Source organism: Zonotrichia leucophrys, chromosome 7, assembly GCF_028769735.1.
Source record: "Zonotrichia leucophrys gambelii isolate GWCS_2022_RI chromosome 7, RI_Zleu_2.0, whole genome shotgun sequence".
Taxonomy (NCBI): Eukaryota; Metazoa; Chordata; class Aves; order Passeriformes; family Passerellidae; genus Zonotrichia; species Zonotrichia leucophrys.
The window spans coordinates 23,894,529-23,913,863 of NC_088177.1; the positions used below are offsets into that span (position 1 = coordinate 23,894,529).

Sequence of the window (19,335 nt, forward strand, 5' to 3'; positions counted from 1 at the left end):
AGGGTATAACTTCAGGCAACACTCAAAGAATACAGAAAACATAATTTCTAAACTGAGGAAAGAACATGTTAAAGAACAAAAGATGATGCCAGTGTAATAAAAGCGCTTAAGTACAGTGTGAAAAAGCAAAGAATTATTATATCTATATAGAAATTTTTTATGTAGTGTCACTATTATAGAGATACACCAATTAATTAATTAATTAATGCCTATACTTTTTCTGTTAATGAAGTGTCTTCATGAGAGTTTTAAAATCAGTAAGCTGCAGGTGGCTATTCCATGAGCAGGCTGCTCCTTTGCTTAGGGAAATCAACAAAAGCTGTACCAGTAGGGAATCACATATTCAAGAAAATTCTTAGCATAACCAGAAAAACAATAGGCAAATATACTTCATTTTCTCTAATGGGCTCATTAAGCAGGATTTATTCTATTAAGATAGAATTTCCTTACAAAGAATATGGTAAATTACCAACAAAGCTAAGATTGTTATCAAAGGAATATGCAAGTATTTCAGGATTCAGATCAGACCTGAAATTCTGGAGCAAACTGGGTAAAACCAAAATGCCCAATCTACCCTTGTGACAGAATTTGATTAAGTTTTACTGGCTTTTTACTACAATTTCCAATTTGATTGGCCCTACTAAAGCTAAAATTGAACTTCATATACAAAGCTTATGTGGTTATGTTTGCTATTAGCATTGTCTTCCCTGGAGATATTTTGATTTTGTTTAACTGAAGAATAAACAAGTTAAATGCCGAATTGCCTGGCTAAGACAGTTATATGATGTGGTCTTTTCCTTTCATTATAAAGATTGTGAGTTTTGGGATTCATGTTTAGGAGTTTGTGGTTACTTTACTTTAAATCTAATATCATGGACATATAATGTTTTTGTTCAATGTTCTGCTTTTTTCATATAAAGTTCTGTGTCCTGGCCAATTTATGGCCAGACTTATCCAATAAACAACTTTGTAGGAATGCATTTATAGATGGTTAGAAATATGTGTGGTGCCTGCATTTTTCTCAGCAATAATGTAATGATTTATTTTGACGGTTAATTTTAAGATATATTATAACAAAAAAGGGAAAATAATTTACATACCTCAGAAGTTATTTTCCTAAAATTAGGAAAAAATAGGAAGGTGCATAGGTCAAGATTTAAAAAGTACTTAGCAAGTATGGATGAATTCTTCCACCCTTGACTTTTAAACATCCTTGATTTTCAAAGGTTAGACAATTAGCACTTGGTGAAAATCAGATCCCTTGCAGTATCCCACCTGAAGCCTTTCTGGAAGATTTTTTGGTAAATCATAGAGCAAGCAAAAAATTCAAACAAGAAAGCCTATTATTTATCAATGCTTACATGAGAGAGGTATAATTTAGTACATTATAAAATAGGAGAGGGATAATTGTGCTGTGGAAGTTCCCAGGAATCCTAGGATCTAATTTGCTAGCCATGGGTCATTCAAGCATAAAACAGAGACAGCACCAAGCTGTATATAACTTATATACAGGGAAAGAAACAAAAAGCATCCATCAAGAAGACATCAGTAAGACAATACCACTTAATTATCAATGTGCCAAATATTGCTATTTTTCACTGGTCTTCTCAGTGTACTGTGATGTTAGAACTCCTGTGAAAATGAAAGGAGCTCGTGATGATTTAAAGAACAAGTTGCTAAAACAGGCAGCTAACAATGAGAGCAACTAAGTTTTCATTGTACTTTAGGTAATAGGTTTAAGATTAGCACCTACCTCTCTTAAAATGAAGATAATTAAAAGAATGTTTAAAACTACTATTCTTCATAAAGAATTTAAGTCACTGACAATCATAAAATGTATTACACCATTGTTTTCTGATTTTTCTGGCATGAAAGAACTGATCTAGTATTGATAAATGTGTATCACTTAATAAAAAAACACAGATCCAACAAAAAATATATTTTGCCCTAAAACAAAGGTCCTAGACTTCACTACATGCTATTTGTATTTTCTAGTAACTCCCTTTATTCCCAACAGGACTCAAATTAATGTGCTGCTTCTGGTGGAAAATCAGCCTTTTCTAATGCATTTTATTCTGGTTTACTTTGTCTAAACCCCTAAAGTTTTATTCCAAATTCTTCTCTTTCCTCACGCCTCATCTGCATTTTACCTTTGACTCATTTCACCTTTGTCATTGGCCTTGCTTTTCATTGGTTCATTATGGGTCAGTTTGCAACTAGAACATGGAGAGTACCCCAAAAATGTGCAATGAAACCCCAACACACATTGCTCCAAAATGCAGTTCCCAAGTGTGTTTTTAAACTCAAGACATGTTAAATTTATCTAAGCACCTCTCTGTAGCCAAAGAGGCTTGAAATGATTTTGAATACTATCATTTGAAGTCATTGGAGTGATTACAGTAGAAGTTGTGCTTTTTGTCCTACTTCTAAATGCATTTAATGGAATAAATTCATTTTGAGAAAGGGAATATTTTGGACATCCTTCTAATATAATTAATTCAAGCTCTGTTTCAGACATTTGTTAGCATGACACACCATGAGAAAATAATTTTGCCTGGGAGTTTTGCACATGACAGCACTGTAACTTCAGATCTTAAATTCTCTAAACTTTAAGCAGTAATAATTGTAGCAAAGGGCACTCAGTAGCTGTAATATGTTCAAAAATTCTGAACACTTGCAAATTTTTACATTCTTTGAAAAGTTATTTGAAAATCACATATGAAAAGACTAGCAGAGTTTATACCATTAAACATGAACACAAAGTAACTGTTCATTGTCCTGCAAGATATATATTTGCTTTCAAGGGGAGCCCTAATATTTGTCATCTTTAACTGAATGAAATCACAGATACTTTTACATGTGGATTTTATTATAAGAATTGGTTTATAAGCCTGCTATTTAACATGATTCTATGAATTACGAACTGTGATTTTATTTCTTTTATAATCTCTGTAGAGCTTGCCATTACTTTTACATGTCTGTGTCTGGCATTATGCACCTTTGAAATTGTGCCAGAAATATTTATTGTCCTATTTCTGGCATTCTGGGACTCTTGGTTCCGTTTGGTTTCCAACCAGAACAAGGCTTATTAGCAGATCCAGTTCTTCATACTTTACTGAAAACAATTTTATATGTAAATTTAATACTTCATTAAAGTAAGCTCTTGCAACAATCAGGAGCATGTATGAAATGCATTCAATGTAGGTAATGTTCTATCTACCATTTGAGCAGTTATCAAAAGCAAAATATATGTACTAATTAGAACTTTCCTTCTCATTGCCTGTCTCCTCCAGCTTGACTAATAAGAAAGCATTAAAATGCAGTCAGGTTGAGCAGAAATGGGACACCCTCTCTGCACTTGCCTGTGCTCTGCACACACAGGCAGTGCCCTGGAAGGAAGGCTTGCTGCAGTAACAACACCACATTCTCATTCACCCCTTGGATCACATTTACTTGGTTCCAAATTCCATTATTCTTAATCAAGTAAAAATCCTGTTAAGGTCAACAGAAGTTTCACTCAAATTACTTCATAATTTGGCCCTCATTTCGTTGGGGTAGTTTCAACTTTGCCCAGTAGGCACAACCATATTAAAAAAGCTTTTGGAAAGCACTCTTTATTCCATTTAGCTTCAAGGAAATAGCTGTCAATAAAATTTAAAGATGTACTTACATGTTTATTAAATGGGAAGAATCTTGTTGGATCAGAACTCTAATCTGTGGAAAGAGCAAACTTCTCCAGGAAGCAAAAATGTAACTCACTCAGGTATTATACAACTCAAATACTTTTAGTGAGAATGATCATGCTTTTATTTGGAGACTAGGTAAAATTGATTTAGTTTTTTTTTTTTTTAACAGAACACTGAGTTATTGTTTATATAGCCATTTTTATAACTATAAATATAAATTACTCACTATGGCCATTAAGGGTCAGAACCTTGAAGCCATGCCTATCACAGAAGGGGATAGTTATATATACATGTATATATAACAACTGCTTCTAAAATTTCATACATGATCTGAAGCATGACATCTCAAACAGAGGAAAAACCATCTTTCTGCTTCTCATGTGACAATTTCATACCAGGCTTCTTCTTTTTGTTCATGAGATCTTAATGGCAGAACATATTCACTTCAGTATTTTGTGAGAAATCACTTGCCTAATTCATTGTGCCACAAAATAATCCCAAGTTTAACCATGTTCCTAAACACATTCTCAGAGATGTATAGTCCTCAAAATAAGAAGAGCCTCTCATTTCTACTTTATGCTTGGTTGCCTTCCAAGTATATAACAGGGTATCAACCAAGAGGTTTAAGACACAAAATATATTTAATTAATTAAAAGCTTTTAAATGCTTACATTTGTGACAGAGAAATATTCAGTAAAATAACCACAGAAAAAAATAACAGTAACAATTGTAATAATAACTAACTACATAGTTATTAAATGTTATGTAACAATACCAACAGTAACAGCAACAGTAACAGTTGCCATGACAATAACTAAAGTAAGAAGTAGTAGCAATAGCAATTTTATTAACCAAAAGCAGAGACCTTAATCACAACAAGAATACTTTATGGAGTGGAAAAGTTGATCTTGGCTTTTTTTGATGACTGTATGCAACTGCTAAGAGATTTTTATATGAGGCTTTCACTTGATATTACACCTTTTGACCTGATGGATTATATACTCCTTTTCGAGGTAATAATTTTCTGGCAAGAGTCACAAGCAAAGGACTTAATGAAAGTGAGGGAGCATCCAAATGCCTTACGTGATGAAATACCAAAAGGCTCAGGGAACTGGAGGCAACTGTGAGAATACAGACATCTGCGTACTCCAATTGCTACAGTTGGATCAGAACATCAAAAGAAGCATATACTATTACATATGAGAAATTAAATCAAAACTAGGATATCTTTCCCAGTGCTGTTGTTGTAGAAATCTTTTTAAAGCACATCTTGTCAAAATATGTCACTGAAGTCACTCCACCTTAGGAGTGCCACCTTTTTTGTATGCTCTGTAATTATTTGAATGTCAAAAATGAAGCACAATGTATTTGGTTAATCCAATTTTAAGCTTTCTTGCAGCTATCAATTTATATTGGCCTTCAGGCCTCAACTCCTTCCAGCTCAGCAATTCCTTCTACTAGGGCTCCATCTGTCCTTTGTAATATAAGCAATTTTCTCTTGCCCTTTTTCCAGTCCCATTCCTAACTGGAATGTGCAACAAAACAAGACAAGAAAATAGTTTGGAATCATCATAATCAGTCACATCAGTTAAGAGCTAAGTAGAGGCTTTTTTTACTACAGATATGCCCACATGAAATTAATGAATTGCACACGTATTTCCTTACATTTCTAGGAAAGAATTTCTTCCTATATTTCTTTTCCAAATATATTATAAATAAAATATACATAAACATAATTACATTTTCCCCAAAGCTGAATTACATAGGACATTAAAAAATGTGTGTCAGTTACTACGTGTGCGTCATTTATGAAATACCAGCAAGCATCCCTTCTGCTCAAGATGCAGAGAAAACAGATTCCAGGCCTCAAGACACGTGGTCCCTTGTTGACCAGATTAAATTTTGGTGCCCACTAACACCAGTGGCTGTGGTACCTCCCACTGGGAATGGCACGTCAGGATGCTGCAGCCACCAAACCCGGCACCACCTTCATTCCACCAGTGGTGGCAGAGTGGCTTTGCAGGTGGAGAGCAGAGCTGCGGAGAGCTTGGACTGTGTCCCTAACAGCCTGGGATTTTGTCCCTGACAGCTTGGGCTTGCTTTAATCACTGAGATGCCCACAGGGCAGGCTGCACCTCAGGCCTGGAGTGAAGCTGTGCCCTTGAGGAGTCCCCTGTGGTGCCCAGCAGTGAGCCCAGAATGGCCAAGGCACTCCAGGAACTGGGTACCCCAGTTTCAGCCTGAGCAATGCAATGTACAGCAGCACCTAATTCCCAGTAATTGGGATGTGAAAGAAGTGGTGAGATGGCACAGAGTACAGCCACAGTGTGGGTAGTGAAGCTTGTGATCTTTAGGCTGTATACACAACTTCATCTGCTGCAATCCACGTGCAGTGTAAACAAAGGTTCTGTTTCCCCATCTAAAACTCCCCAGCATCCACGTGGCCTCACCAGCCAGAGAAGACCAAAAGGATCTGTTTTAAATAAAAACCTCAAGTAAACACAATTTGGCAACACTAAATTCCTCTTAACCAGACAGCATTTTCCACATGATGTACAGACCCATACACTAATTTAAAAAAATAAATTGGACTACTAGGCTACATATATTGATAAAATACAGGAATGTTACAAATGTTACCATGGAAAAACTCTTCTCTATTGCAATTTTAGGGTGAGAGACCAAAATATTTTTAACTAAGCTCATTGTTTGATTTTTCAAATAAGTTGATTGTTCACTGTTCTGCATATAGAGAGACTGAAAGTGCTAAATGCTGCCTATGATGCTGGGGAAAATTCTGAAGATGTACTCTGCTGCTAAAGTGGTTATACAAAGTCAGGTTAAACACTAATCCCACTGATAATGAAGGATTTTGAAGGGAGTCTATTTAAGAGTTTTAAATACTCTGTAGGGGGCAGTTTTAAACCAGATTAATGAAAATTTTAAGCTGGCTGATTCAAAATTATGTTTTTATACTCAGTTTTATTATCCTCAGCAGCTATATGGGCATAATTTCTTTTTTTAGGTAGAGCTTGGTGCTTAAGCAAACAGGGAGCTGCATGCTGTTGTATAACATCACCCAGCTGAGAGCCTTATCTGCATGTAAGGTTCAGTAATGGTAGCTAACAATGCTTTTTTTAAACTACCACTTACAGAAATCCATAACTGAATAACAATGATTAGAACTCCATGGCAGAGGCCTGCATAAAAGCCAGCTCTGCAAAAGGCCCTAAGGACAGAAGTAGAGTTTGCGATCTCCTTCAGAATTCTGGTTCAGCCCTGAACTAGGAATGAATTTTGTTGTGACTTGAAAGTATTTATGACATTTCTGAAAAAAAAAAAAAAAGAAAAAAAATGCAGCAGATTCTTGGAGACACTAGTATTCCCTGCAGCATTTCCAAACACGGTATCTTTGTTACTTGCATTTATTTTAAGTGGATATGATGCTAGACCATGGAAAAAGAATTCAGCACACTTCAATATGTTAGCTTAAAATTAAGATTTAAATCAGCAACTCTCAAATGACACACTACTTTGAAGTATCAAAGTCAGAAGTGGACTACTGATCTGAAACACAAAAGAAAATTATCCTCTCAGCAAAGTGATAGTCATTGTAACAAGGATTTAAGTAGAAGTGGCTCTAGAGTGCAACCTCAAGAGTAGGAGAGGGTCAGTCACTGAGTCTTTTTTCCACTGGAAAGGAAGGAACAGTCTAGGCCTCAATGAGAAATATGAAGTTGTATATGTAGGTGAGCTCTGTAATCGATAGCAGAGTATTTCCAGTAGAGTCAGTGGCTCTCCACTGATCTCCATGATTTTGATTTGAATAAAGTGTACTGAAGCCAGTTCCAAACCATGACTCACAGCCAAAGTTGTTACTTATGTGATACTGTAACCATGTGAGCAGCAAGATTCACACTGAGCGCTGGTGGGAGCTAAAGGGATCACCTTGCCAATTTATTCCAGGCTAGGAATGAATGCTTGCAGATGATCAGACTCACCAGCTCTGCCACTTAAAGCTTGAAGCTGATTGTGTTGCCTGGACAGCTGGTGGGACATCTTTCCTCTCCTTTCCTTCCTATTCCTTTTGAGTTCATGTACAGGGTCTGGCTGGAGTGAAGGAATTTTCTTCACAGCAGCCCATATTCTGCTGTGTTTTGTGTTCTGTGACTAGAACAGCACAGCTGACACAGCAATGTTTTGGTCTTTGCTGAACAGGACTTGCACATCATTGAGGCTTTACCTTTTCTCATTCTCTGCTCCCTTAGGGAGTGGGCTGGGGGTAGGCAACAATTTTGGGAGGGGAAACAGCCAGGACACCACACCCAAACTTACCAAGAGGATATTCCATACCACATAATATCATTCTCAGCAATAAAACTGGGATTGCAGAATAAGAAGGTGTGAGGGCTGTTTGTCTTCCAGAGTCATCAATTGTTGCGCATTGGTCTGCTTGTGGGAGGTGGTTAGTTATTTCCCTTGCACCATATTTTATTTTTCTTTCATTCACTTATTAAACTTTCCTTTAACCCAACCCATGAACTCTCTGACTTTTCCTAGTCATCTTCCAGAGGTGGAATGAGCAGGAAGCTGACCTCCTGACAAGGGTCAAACCTACCCCAGCTGGGAAAACCCCAACATTTATAGGCTGTATTATGATGCACTGCTACATACAGGAATTTCAACAATGCAAGGTAAGCTGAAGATATACAGCTTCTGCATGGGAGTTTTTGCTACAAGGCACTTGGAAGGACTTTCTTCCACATTCATGTGCATGCACTTGTGTCACTGTAGTGCTAAAACTTCTGAACACGGCATTTCAGAAACAGTGCAAACAGAGCAAGTATTTATTCTCTGTTCCTATGTCCTCTCGGCAGGAGGCAAGGGATGGGAGCCAGCGAGGTCAGAAAGCTGATGGAAGGGAGAGGGCATTGTGATTACAGTAATGGGATTTAAAGACATTCAGAGTTCAGCTTCTCTCCAAAGATATTGAACACATGCCGGCTGGAAGGAAGGGGTCGGTGAGAGCAGCCCTGCGCTGTGCCCCTCAGGGGCTCTGCCCGCAGAGCACACCCTCAGCACGGCGGCTCTGTCAGCACGGCCTCCTTGGCTGAGCACGGGCGCCGGGAGGCCTGCAAACCTCCACACGACGCTTTGGCCCTCACGTTCCTGCGGTTTTGCCTTAAAACATCTTTATTTTCTCTAACAGAGATCAGCGAGAGCCGCAGGAAGATGGTGACGCCTTCCAACACCGCCCGCCTGAACTTGGCTGGGCAGAGCCGCCCGGGACACCGCCCGGGCCGGGCCGCGAAGCGCGGCGGGAACGGCGCATCGGCATGTTACGGCCCGGTCGGGTACCATCCGGTACGGTCCGGAGCGGCACGGCCGGGTACAATACGGCACTGCACGGCCGGGTCCGCTACTGTACGGAGCGGAGCGGGCAGCGGAGCGGAGCGCAGCAGCACCGCCCAGCCCCGCCACAGCCGCCGCCCGCCCGAAGCGCGGCCCGGCCCGGCCCCGCCCCGCTCCAGCGCGCCCCGCGGCAGCGAGGCGCTGATTGGCTGCGGCGGCCGCGCGGGGCCTGGTGGGAGCAGCGCCCGGGCGCCGCGCTCCTCCTGCGGCGGCGTTGGCGGCGGGCGGGATGCGCGGCCCGGCCCGCGGCAGGTACGCGATGGCGGGGGATGCGCGGCCCGGCCCCGAGCGGCTCCGCGGTGCGACGGGGGCGCGGGGGGGCGGGTGAGGGGCGCCCGGCGCTCCCCATAGGAGCACTCAGGTACCGGCCTGGGGCGTGAAGCGGAGCAGAGCGGCAGGTGCCCCCTCCCTCTCTCTCTCCCTCCGGGCAGCGGGGCGGGGCGGGCCGCGGTGCAGCCTCGGAGGGAGAAGCCCCCGGCTGCGGGAAGGGCGGCGGGCGCCGGGGCGGAAGCGGGAGGCGGTGCGGGTGTCGCAGCCGGGGAGCTGGGGCTCCGCTGACCTCTGGCAGCGCCCTCGGGAGCCGGGGGCTCCGCTGACCTCCGGCTTCGCCCTCGGGAGCCGGGGGCTCCGCTGACCTCCGGCTGCGCCCTCCCGGCCCGCCGGGCCCGCACCGGCCGCCCCTCGCGCAGCCCGCTGGGGTTGGGTTTCAAAAAAGAGCGCCCGACCCACCCACTTCTCGCTCTGGCGCTGTGCAGTCCGTGTGGGAGCTAATTTGCGTTTTTAATTAAGGCTCTGCAAAGCATAGGACTTTTGGGGGATGCTTCCGGACGGAAACAGCCGAAAGTGAAGTTTGAATGGAAAAAAGTTTAGTGTTTTGTTGTAACTGAGGCGTCCTAGGACAGGCTAGCAGTAGGTAGTGGGTGATGCTCCTGGTTCGGTTTTGCTTGTTTCCTTGTCCGCGGCGCTCAGCTGGAGAAACTTTTTATGGTCACAGTGGAAGTTTCTGAGGTCAGTAAATTTTGAGCAAACTGTGAGCAGAACTAGAGATTCAAATTGAATGGTAGAATTTGTGTTCTTTGTAGTGGTAAATATCTAAAAATACTTACAGAAAGTGGAATGACTAAGTTTGCGAAAAAGGCCTATTTGAAAACATTGCCCATTCCTTAAGGGGAGATGTCTGTATGACTGTATGTGAGGCCTTGATTACAAGTTCCTAACTTCCTTTTTTTTTTTTCTTGTAGTGTGTCTTCTCTCGATGTTATTCAGTCTTGAATTTCAGCATGTCAGTTATTAAAATTTACTTGGGAGACTCAGTTTTTGGAGAACTTTTAACCTGTAAAACATTAACAAGCCTGAAGAAATTTGAGACTGACTTGATAAAAGTGTAATGAGTTCATTAAGCTATTTTCTCCACCTGGGTGGATGGGCGTGGATGTCTTAGTGGCTTTTTGCCTCATTCAAAGAAGATGCTTTTTCTGCTCTGGTCTCTTAGTCTGGCACTTCTGCTTTTTAATAAATAACTTAAATGTTTTGGGAGTCAAAAAGCTGCTATGAATATTTTTTTTTGAGAGAGTCAGGTAATAAAATTGATAGTAGTGTTTTCTTAAGCTTCTCTGTTCAGTGTTTTTAGTGCTTCTTTTGTCAGTTTTAAGCCTAGGACATGTTGCAGTTATCTTACTTGTGTGTTGCATCAGTGATAATGTGTGTGGAAATAAGTCCAACTGCTCTACTGCTTAGTCAGTGAAATGCACAGCTCAGTGCTAGAGTGCAGTCTTCAGGAGGGAAAAGTCCTGTGCAATAATTTGTTGTTTAGGGCATGGGAAGGAAGTAACTTGTGGATGATCTCTTGCCACGAAGAGCAGGATAGATATTAGTGGTAGGTATGTGGAGTGGCAGGTGAGGAGGGAGGAGGAGAGCTTGAAGCAATTGAAGACAAATTGAAGACAATTTGTGTTGTCATGTCAAGAAGGAGAGAGGGGAAGAAGGAAAACATCTGAGGCACTCCAGAGTAATCATAGAAAATTTTCCACCTCCTCACTGAGGAGTCAGTGGCTAAACTGTAAGTGTGAATCTAGTGGCCCTAATCCCTTAATACCTCTTTGGGGAAGGGTTTTGGTAGTATTGCAGACTTGCAGAGCAGCATCTGTAAAGCCTGTCATCATCACAGCTCCTGTAAAATCAGGTGCATAGTGACACTTGTCAAACCTGTTTCTCTTCCAAGTGTTTACCAGATATTTAAAAAACCTTGTGCAGCAATAGCACTGTGAGTGTGCTATTGCTATAAGTCAGAGTAGCTCATGGATTATTTGTTCCCAAAAGATCCTCTAACACTTCCAGCGGAGAGGTTCTCACACTATGGTTTGAAGGAAAATGACACACACAAAGGCCATGTGAGCATCTCTGTCTCTCTCTGTGTGCGCAACTGAGAGCCACCATTGCTCCTAAGGGCGGTGGCAATGCTAGGGAAACAAGCCAGATTTGGGAGCCTTGTGCTGGCTTTACAGACTTCTCAGTTGGCTGTTTGACACACTATCTTCATTGCAAAACAATGTAAAGGCTGTGTGTCTGTAGAAATATCTGGGAAGAAAGTGTAGGCTCAGATCTACTGCAATACCTTTCATTCAAAAGCTCACCTTTGTCTGTAGAGTCACAGTTGTGTAAAATTCTTGATGTTAGATTGTGTGTTTAAAAAAAAAGACTGCTGTTTTATTGAGGTGAGTTGCTGCAGTAGTGATTATTTTGAGAATTTGTTCGAGTCCAAGGGGTAATTGCTTTTTCTGTATCTCAGCCCTTGGTGCTACTCATTTGGCAGCAGCAGAGCTGATTTGCCCATCTGTTCTGGCTTCGTTCTCATGGCATTTCTGATATGGATTTCCTTATCTTTAAGGGATGGTTTCTGAAGCCAGTGGGGCCTAGAGTTCTGAAGTCCTTGGCTTTCTTAAAAGGTGGGGAGGTTACCAGACTACAGCAGTGTTTGTGCTAGTGAGCAGTGCGTATCCTATACATGTGAAGTTGCTCTAGTGGCCTCAGACAATTTTTTCAATCCAAAACAAATTTGGATTGAAATGTATCTTTCCATTTTTGGCCAAAGGAAACTTAATAAGCAAGATAATGATCACTTATATTTCTGTCTAGCTAGATCACGGCTTTGTTTTAATAAGTGTTAGTGTTTCATTCCAGAATGGAAAAGGCTTGAGTCCTGGCTGGGTTTGAGCATTAGTTTACTGTCAGGGTTGTTTTGAACTGATTACTTTTTTGTTAAATAGGTAAAAAAACTTGTATATTAAATGGATGGAGAGAAAGTCTGCATCCTAAAGTTCAATTGATTCAACTATCTTCAGATGGAAAGTTGCTACAATTTTGTTTCAGGAACTTAGACCCAGATCATCAAGTTAGTGTTGTTCATGGGTTCCAGGCTTGTGTAGGGTGAGGGGAGCTGCTCTTGCCCCTTTGGAATTGTTTTAGAGTCATTTGATGTGCTGATGACTGGCTTGTGAGTTGTGCAGGGAAGACCTGTCAATGTAGTACTTTTGTACAGCAAATGAAATCTTTGAAACTGGTTCTTTGAACTTAAAACTGAGCACACAGCATATTCTTGTTGGTGAGAGCATTGAAAAGAAATAGATTTATTTGAGAAATTTTCTCATGGACAGGATGAGATGTTAATAGGGTGTTAATGCTGAATGTCTAGAGTTGCAATGTAAAAGGAATACTGAGTTGTGCTTAGGGGCAGCAGAGGAAATAACTGGAAATCAGTATCTTAAATAATTGTGCCCAATACTAAGTTTTTAAAATTGTTTTTCTGCTGGAGTGTTTTGGTGGCTCTTTTTGCAGTTCATTTGTGCCTGTGTTTTTGAGAACTCCCTGCTAGTTAAGTATTTCCAAAATAAAAATAACTTTGGCCCCATCTAAGTTGATCAACTGACTTACAGGGTGGCTTGTGAATCAGAAAAATTAATTTAAAGATAGCACATAGGTAGATAGCTAGACAATGGCTTTAGACAATATTGTGATTTCTTAAGATGTTGGAATGAATTTGAGAATCTTTGATCATGTTGTTAGATTACTCCTAAGTGCTTAATGCTTTATTTCTAGCTGTGAATTCTTGTAGAAGATTGATAGCTCTGCCAGCATTTGTCCACAATAGAAGATGGGTGGATTAATTTCAAGATGGAGGGTAAGTAACACTGTGTAACAATGTAATAACCTTTAGTCCGGAGGATGGGAGTATCTAGGACATGTTGACTATTAATGCTGGCTGAATGCTAGTGCTGAACTTTTCCTGTGAGTATGTCATTAAAGTCCAGTAGTGAGAGATATCATGACCAAAAGTATTCTTTGCTAAATCACTAAGCTGTGAAACTCTGCTGTTGTCCTTCATTTCCTTTGCAGTACCAGTCTGGCACTGGCTTGATTAACTTAAAAAAATACAGTTTTAACTCTTTCTGTAAATCTAAATACTTTTGTTGTGCATCATTGGGATAGAAACTGCAGCATCTGTGACTTGACAGGTTGGTGACCTAGATAAAAATGGGTATGTGCAGAAACATTTCTGGCTGTTTTAACAAATGGTTTGGTAGCGACTTACTCCTGTACAAGTCTGTCTTCCTCTCTGTTTTATTGGTTGTTGAGTGGTGTACTGAGTTTATGAGGAAGAAGAGGCATGAGGTTTCTGACTACTCTCCTGGCAGGTGTGAGTTGCTTGAGTCTAGGTTTGCCTTTGCTTATTAGCAGTTGACTGCAGAGTCTTCCCTACAAAACTCCATTAAAGGTGAAACTTCAGGTGGAGTGTCAGTTTTGTGTAATAGAAACTCACTTTCAGGGTGATGCTGTGTGAGCTATGGCTGTTGAATTTGTAGTGTGAAGGGTGGAGAAAGATTGTGGTGTGATAATTCTCAGAAATTAGGAAAGATTCCTAGAAGGTGGATTTCCACGTGCTCCTATAGGGAATTTTACTGGTGATGGCAGCCCTTATTTGCAGCTGCTTATGATTGATTTACACCATGTGTCCTTATATGGGATGAATAGTAGTAAAAAGCTGGAGTACTCAGGGCTTCCTCTCTATATTCTCTGTATTTTGCATATTTCTGCCGCTCATCAATTCTGTTCTTGTTTTGCTTTCCACCTACACATTCGTTATTGCTGTAGAAGCATTATAGATTTTCATTTTTTGTGATGTAGGAGAGGAGCTTTCAGGTTAGAGTAATGCCAGCTGTAAAATAGTGATTCATTACAATCCTTTTTATTTGTCACACTAAAGTAGGAAAACTTCTTACCTTTATGTAAAATAGATAATTTATTAATTTATTATGAGTATGTCTTTTTTTAGGAAACTGTTAATGTACAGTAATCTACAAAATACTGAGTTTTTAAAAGTGAGATTAATATCTTTGTTCTTTCCCTTGCAAGCAGGCAAAGCCTTCCACTGTAGAAGTATTAGAGAAAATAGATAAGGTATGTGTTTGCTTTTTGGTGTTTTCTTTGATTTTTTTTTGTTTAGAAATATGTGTCCTTTTTGCTGGCCATGTATTTCTCTCACATTAGGTAAAATACTCTCATGAACTTTTAAATTATTTTGGTAACTATTCCAGTAGTAGAGATTCTGCACATCAGAGAAATTGTTAGAATTTTTCCCCTTACTGTTTAGTAATTTAAAAAGTACCAATACTTTATAATAGATAGTGAGAAGCTGCAGGGCAAGTATTTATTTAGAGAGCCTGAAATGGGAATGAATGTGAAGCTGCCTTGATTACACAATTCAGTAATAACTAATTGTTGAAGTCCCCTGTAAAGGAAAATGTCACTAATGCAAAGTTCCACTCATCTGGTTGATTGGAAAAGCTTCAGTGTATGGTTTTATGTATAGAAGTTGCATCTGTAGTGGTAGTAAGGTCAGGGGCAGAATAACTGGATAGTAATCAATTGTTCAGTAATCAATTGTGATTTTTCACCAGCATTTGTGACAGATGTCTGTACTCTGTGGGGAAATTAACTGTTTTGAAATATTCTGTTGGTATTTTTGTTTTCCTTTTAATGAAGCTGTGAGTACTTCTGTTGTCACTTGAAATACAGTCAGAATGGTTAACATAGCAGAGCTTATTAATATACCATCACTTATTAATATACCATCCTACAGATGTTCATGATTGCACTCTTAATTGTGAGGAAAGTACTGAAAGGAAAAAACAAGTAAGGTGGAGAGGTTCCAGCAATTTGCCATGTTAGTAGAAAAGTGTCATTTAACATTCCACAGGTATCTGATGAAAGCTTTAGAATGCTGAGTATGCTTAGTAGTGACTTCTGTGATAGTAAAAACTGCCATGCATAAGATTCTGGTATTTTTCACTTCTCCCAAATATACTAATGCATTACAAATGTGAAAAAGTGCTGATTTTTAACTTGTCTTAGCAATTGCTAATAAGGTGCAAGTGGCCCATATCATAGCCTTATTAGTATGGAGTATTCATGATATGAAAGTTATCTTTGGGCAGATATTGTCATTTATCAAAGAACTGCTTGACTTTTCTAATCAAGTATCAGACTGATAGGGCTGATTTTAGCAAACATTTAAAGGCCGCTTAATAAAACCTCTTACTAATTGCACTAATAAGGCTGAACCCTGTTTATTTGCAGGAAATACAGACATTAGAAGAATTTAGAGAAAAAAATCAGAGGCTACAGAAACTATGGGTTGGAAGGCTTCTTCTCTACTCCTCAGTTCTTTACCTTATCACTTGCTTAATTGTATATTTGTGGTGTCTTCCTGATGAATGGACAGCAAGGCTGACAATGACGCTTCCATTTTTTGCATTTCCGTTCATGTAAGTAAATATGCCTTTTTTATTTTCTAACTGCTGTCTCTTTGATAAAAGGAGATGGAAAATACATCTCAGCAGGGGTTTGAGTTTGCTTTGACAATCCTTGAAATGTCATAACTTGCTGAATTTTTTCTTCTAAAATAAATTCAAGTAGGTAGGCAGACACTTTCTTTGAGGGGAATGTGTCTTGTGGGTCTGGGTTTAGTATAGAGCTAGGTCTTATCATCAAAAGATAATAGCATCTAAAGTTACTTGGCTTATCAAAATGATGCTGGGGCTAGAAAGCTGTGTCTGAACAGCTGTAAGATAATGTAGTATATGCACAAGGGTTTTGTTTTTACTCTGTTTCTTGGGTTTTGTTTTAATTGCCATTTGAGAAGTAACATTACTATACAGAAGTAACCAAAGGTATGTCATCTACATGTAAAATGTAGTGTATAAACCTGGGAAAAATACAAGAATGAATGGAGAAACTTAATTTATGTGTTAGCTGACTTTTAACACAGAATGGATTGAAAAGTTGTCACCCTAAGTGTGTTGGAAACTACTTTTACATAATTAGCTGTTTTTCTGGAAAATCACTGACTGTTTTGTTCAACAAGAAAATATACAAACTTCATTGTATGTGAACTGGAGAAAGTATTGCTACATGTTTGTTCCACTGAGCTGATTGGCTGCTTGTCCTGATGAGTGGCTTTTGTTGTCTAAGAAATCCACTTTTCTAAAAGTAACAAAAAGGGCTCCCACCTCACTGAACAGCTGCTTTGGAGCCTTCTCTTCCTCCAGACCATCAGGGAGGGTGAGAGCAGCCTACTGAGCATCTTCCCTAACAATGGGGAGCATGGTGCATTTACTGATTTGCTAAAATGATCATAAGTACTTCCATTTTTACAGTGCCTTTGTACGAAGGCATGGTTTGTACATGCCCTAGCTTTAGATGTGAAGGCAAAGTCAAAGTAAATATTTGAGACTTTGCAAGTTTGATGAGCATAATGTAACACATGGAAAACCCCCAAGGTGAAGATGGTGTTTGTTTGTCATTATTTGTAATATACGGATATATTGCTGTTGTGTACTCCTGTGGAGAAAATATATGGGCAGCAGGATCTTGACTGGAAAGGATTAATATAGAAATTAGAGCTCAAATTAATCTTTGGCAGCAATATGAATTAATTTTGTTCTTGAGGACAAGCATTTTAAAGTCTTTGTTGTTAGTGTGTGAGGCTTGTTCGTGCTGATAGGAAAGGCTTGTAAAAGAGGAAGTGTTACCAGCCTCCTTTCACATAGATGTGTTAGAATTAGTATAGAAATGAAAGCTTTTATTATTGAAGGTGATGGCTTCTTGTGCTGTGGTTTGAATTTACATGTTGGGCTTTTATTCTTTAGTTTGTCCAGTTCTGCTTATTTTTCTCAAGATGGCTCTCTGTAAAATTCAGATTTAGATGTCAGCTTACTAGCACTTAGAATCAGTCTGTTGTTCTCTTATGACTTGCAACTGTTTATCAGATTTTTTTTTCCCTTAAGCTATTCCCCTTCAGCTTTTTTTGGCAGATATGAATGGCAAGCAGCTGCCAGCTTGTCTTTGTTCTCGGTCAAGAGGTGACTCCATGCTGGATGCCTGGTGCCACCCAGTAATAGCTCTAGAGATTTTTCAGACCTAATCAAACTGGAGTATGTCTGCCTCTTCCAGCTTGCAGTCAGTCACCAACTTATTTCTGCCTTAGGTCAGTCCCTCAGGGTCTCAGCAAGTTACGGATGTTGGAAGTGCAAGTTAAGTTTTAGGAATAGAACGTCATTAATTTTAAATGTGTACTGAAATACTTGAGAAGTTGAAGAAGTACGTTAGCATTTTAGAAGGGTGCTCTTCTTGAACTGATTTTTATTTGAAATAGTTTTAATTTGCATGTTCTGATTTTCAAAGAAATATATTTTCTTTTTTGTAAAATTGGTTGAAATGATCCCCTATAAAACTTCTGTTTCAGATTTCTTACAGAGGAAATGCTTTTTTATTTCATGATGTCTGACTTACTTCATATTTAGAATACAGCTTTAGTTAGAAGACTATTAAGCATACATTTAAAAAGAAATAATGCTTTTGCCTTTGTAACAAGGTATTTAAGGCAATTTAAACCCTCTAAACATTTATTTCTTCTGGTACTTTAGAAAGACACATTTTGTGTTGTGTTAGTGGATAAATCCACCTGTATTGTTAGATCAGTTATTATAGCACACCTTTTACATGGAATACTTAAACTTCTTTGTTTCTCTTACCTTGGATAGGCTGCTCTCAGATTCCAGGTACCTCATCCAACTTGCCTAACTTGGGCTGTGTTGTTAATACTTGAAGGCATTTCTAACTGGGCAACCATTGTATAAATACAGAAGTTGTTCTTATGAATTAAGTCATTATGAAAACTCTTAGAGCCTTTTGCCTGCTTTCTTATGCATGCTTTTAGTCAGATAACCTTTCTAGCCTTTTAGATTGTTTTTTTTTTTTTTTTTTTTCTTAAATGAAGCATTGCTAGTTTAGGCTCTATTATTTAATTAACATTAGGAGGGTTGTGGATGCTTGGAATGGCTTGGTGGATGAAGTTTGCCACTTGGCTTAGACTGAATAACTTACCAGGAGAAGTGTCAGCTTAATATTAGTAGCAATTCTAAGCTTTTAAACAAATGAAGTCCTGATGATTGCAAAGAGATCTTTCAGATGAAAAGGGGTCATAGATCAGTTTAACTTCATCTTGGTGTAAACTGCTCCAGCTAAGTCAGCCAAAACCCTACAGAAACTGAGTAGACTGAGGCTTCTCTAAAATCACCAGGACTCAGGTCAGTTAATTCTGCTTGGGAGAGCATTTGTACAATAGCTCTATCACATGGTTTTCATTGGTATTAGAATTCTTCCCACAAATCTCTTGGGCCTTAATTTTGGGTCTGAACTGGTAAGTTTCTTTTTTTGGATGAAATGTCTTATTAATCTATCAAATAAGAAGTGATGACTAAGTAATTTTCAGCTGAACATTTTTTAGCAAGTGATGATATTGCTGCTGCTTTAGTATTTCTGCCTTAAGTAACAGTTAATTTCAATTGAAAAGATGCTTTATTTAGAGCAATATTGATAGCTTGTTGACAAGGTGCTAATTTATTTTTTACTTTTTTATATGAATAGTGTTTGAAGGTTTTTGTCTGTATTTGTGAAATAAATCTCATCTGCTAAATGTTGTTTGCTAAATGACTTCAGAAATGGTTACTGTGATATATTTTAATTAATGTAATTCTTTTTTTTTTTTCTAAAGAATCTGGTGTATAAGAACTCTGCTAATTTTTTTCTTTTCCAAACGGACAGAAAGAAATAGTAAGTACTTTTTTCTTGTGTTTTATTTATTTACTTTTAAATATGTAGCTAGTTGAGGATAATGCTT

At 39.1% G+C, this 19,335-nt stretch overlaps 1 protein-coding gene across 4 annotated transcripts in view; it reads left to right on the forward strand.

Moving 5' to 3' along the window:
- The first annotated feature begins 9,262 nt into the window (after window positions 1–9,262).
- LNPK (lunapark, ER junction formation factor) overlaps window positions 9,263–19,335 on the forward strand; it is a 48,598-nt gene continuing 38,525 nt past the window's right edge. For 3 of the 4 annotated variants that reach the window (XR_010441062.1, XR_010441061.1, XM_064718456.1), the window contains exons 1-5: window positions 9,263–9,350; window positions 13,194–13,275; window positions 14,508–14,552; window positions 15,732–15,919; window positions 19,210–19,268. Coding sequence is in view for 2 of the 4 variants with exons in the window: in XM_064718456.1 (XP_064574526.1) it covers window positions 13,249–13,275; window positions 14,508–14,552; window positions 15,732–15,919; window positions 19,210–19,268 (319 nt within the window). In the remaining 2 variants the exon portion in view is untranslated. The remainder of the gene's footprint in view (window positions 9,351–13,193; window positions 13,276–14,507; window positions 14,553–15,731; window positions 15,920–19,209; window positions 19,269–19,335) is intronic. The other variant, XM_064718457.1, reaches the window with a different exon arrangement.